At 42.7% G+C, this 1,790-nt stretch overlaps 1 protein-coding gene across 2 annotated transcripts in view; it reads left to right on the plus strand.

The window, feature by feature from the left end:
• HEATR1 (HEAT repeat containing 1) overlaps positions 1-1,790 on the plus strand; it is a 50,799-nt gene that overhangs the window by 46,770 nt on the left and 2,239 nt on the right. For both annotated transcript variants that reach the window (XM_086382798.1, XM_086382799.1), the window contains exons 42-43: positions 480-634; positions 1,127-1,285. In XM_086382798.1, coding sequence (XP_086238924.1) covers positions 480-634; positions 1,127-1,285 — 314 coding nt within the window. The remainder of the gene's footprint in view (positions 1-479; positions 635-1,126; positions 1,286-1,790) is intronic.

Consider the following 1,790-nt stretch of genomic DNA (forward strand, 5'->3'; position numbering starts at 1 on the left):
GAATCTGCCTGCGATGTGGGGGATCTGGGTTCAATCCCTGGGTTGGGAAGATCCAGCCTAGAGAATTCCATGGACAGAGGAGCCTGGCAGTCCATGGGGTCGCAAAGAATCAGACATGACTGAGCAACTTTCACACACACAGTATTAATTTACTCACTTGGGAGAAAGAATAAAGGTTCATTTCTTTGCTTCTAGAATTAACTCTAAAACATTAAAATTGATTTATTCTTTAATACTAATAACAAGCAGTCCATTTGCCAGACTAAGCAATCTTAACAACCAAGAATGTTAACAACTCTAAAAGAGTGAGCCAGTCCCCTGAGACGTCTATTTTCCTTCATCCTGATTGATTTCTAGATCATTTTAGAAATACCCCTCTACTTATAGTTCTTATAATAGTGATTTGAATTTAAACACTGGAGATTTGAAACTCAGCTTTTTTTGGTTTTGTTTCCATTTTTACTCTCCCCAATCTACAGATGAAGCGTTTTTTGACTCTGAAAACGATCCTGAAAAGTGCTGCTTGCTACTACAGTTTATTCTGAACTGTTTATACAAAATCTTCCTGTTTGACACCCAGCATTTTCTAAGTAAAGAGAGAGCAGAAGCCTTGATGGTGCCCCTGGTGGATCAGGTAACCAGTGGAACCATTTGCTGTTAAAAGTTGGGACAGTCAGTGGTACGTGCCTGCAGGGTTTATGTTGACCAGAACCACAGTTTGCTGGGTTTTCTTCTTTTTATGAAATTTTAATTTCAAAATTGATTTCATGTTTCTCATGAATGTAACTGTCTTCACAGTGGCATTGACTGAATTTTTAATTTTTCAAATAAAAGGCATGATTAAGGTCTATTAAATTTTTAATTCTTAAAAACTGAGTTTCTTGAGTGTGTGTAAGGGTTTGGCTGCTCTTCTCTCAGTTTCTGCAGAGGAAAAGGGGCGATGCCATAGGCTGTGATTCCATTTGAGTTCCTCGCAGGTGGTAGATTTGCTCTAGAGAGTAATAGAATAAGTAGTACCTGGTTTTTGAGCCTGCTATTAGGAAGGATAGTAAAATACCATATACGTTGAGTATTTTTTTCAAACAGCAAGAGACCCACTGCTCAGTCCTTGTCTCACTGTCAACAGCTGGAAAACAGGCTTGGAGGCGAAGAGAAGTTCCAGGAACGGGTGACAAAGCACCTGATACCGTGCCTTGCGCAGTTCTCAGTGGCCATGGCCGATGACTCGCTCTGGAAACCACTCAACTACCAGATTCTGCTGAAGACGAGGGACTCCTCACCCAAGGTCAGGCGCAGTGGTGCAGCATGGACGCTGTGCGCGTGGCACCGTGGCCACGGCCGCAGGACCTGCACGGCTGCGTTTAGTGCTGGGGGTTGGCCTGTGTCAGGCAGAAGACTGACCCTGAGAAATCTGAATTCTACTTACAGGCCATTTATAAACAGCAGTCCTTCCCACGCCCATGGTGTGTTAGACAGGACCACTAAAATGCTTTATACTTTTAAATACTGTAAAGACTTCAGTTCCTCGTGTTTCTTAAGCACCATTTACACGTCAGTGTACTCCCAGACACATGCTGTGTTTGTCCACAGACCATTCCTTTGAGTTAGAGCAGTGTATTATCCTGTTGTATACACATCTCTGGCCTAGGACTTCGTGGAATAACGTGCATCAGCATGGGGCAGTGATGTGTGGAGGTTTGAAGTTTTCAAGCTGTCCTAGTGATGGATCACCATTTCGCAAGCTGATTATTACACTGGAATTTCAGTGGATAAAACAGACCGAAGCAGAA

This window comes from Bos grunniens, chromosome 28, assembly GCF_055505025.1.
Source record: "Bos grunniens cultivar Pamir isolate PY7600 chromosome 28, Bosgru_T2T1.0, whole genome shotgun sequence".
NCBI lineage: Eukaryota > Metazoa > Chordata > Mammalia > Artiodactyla > Bovidae > Bos > Bos grunniens.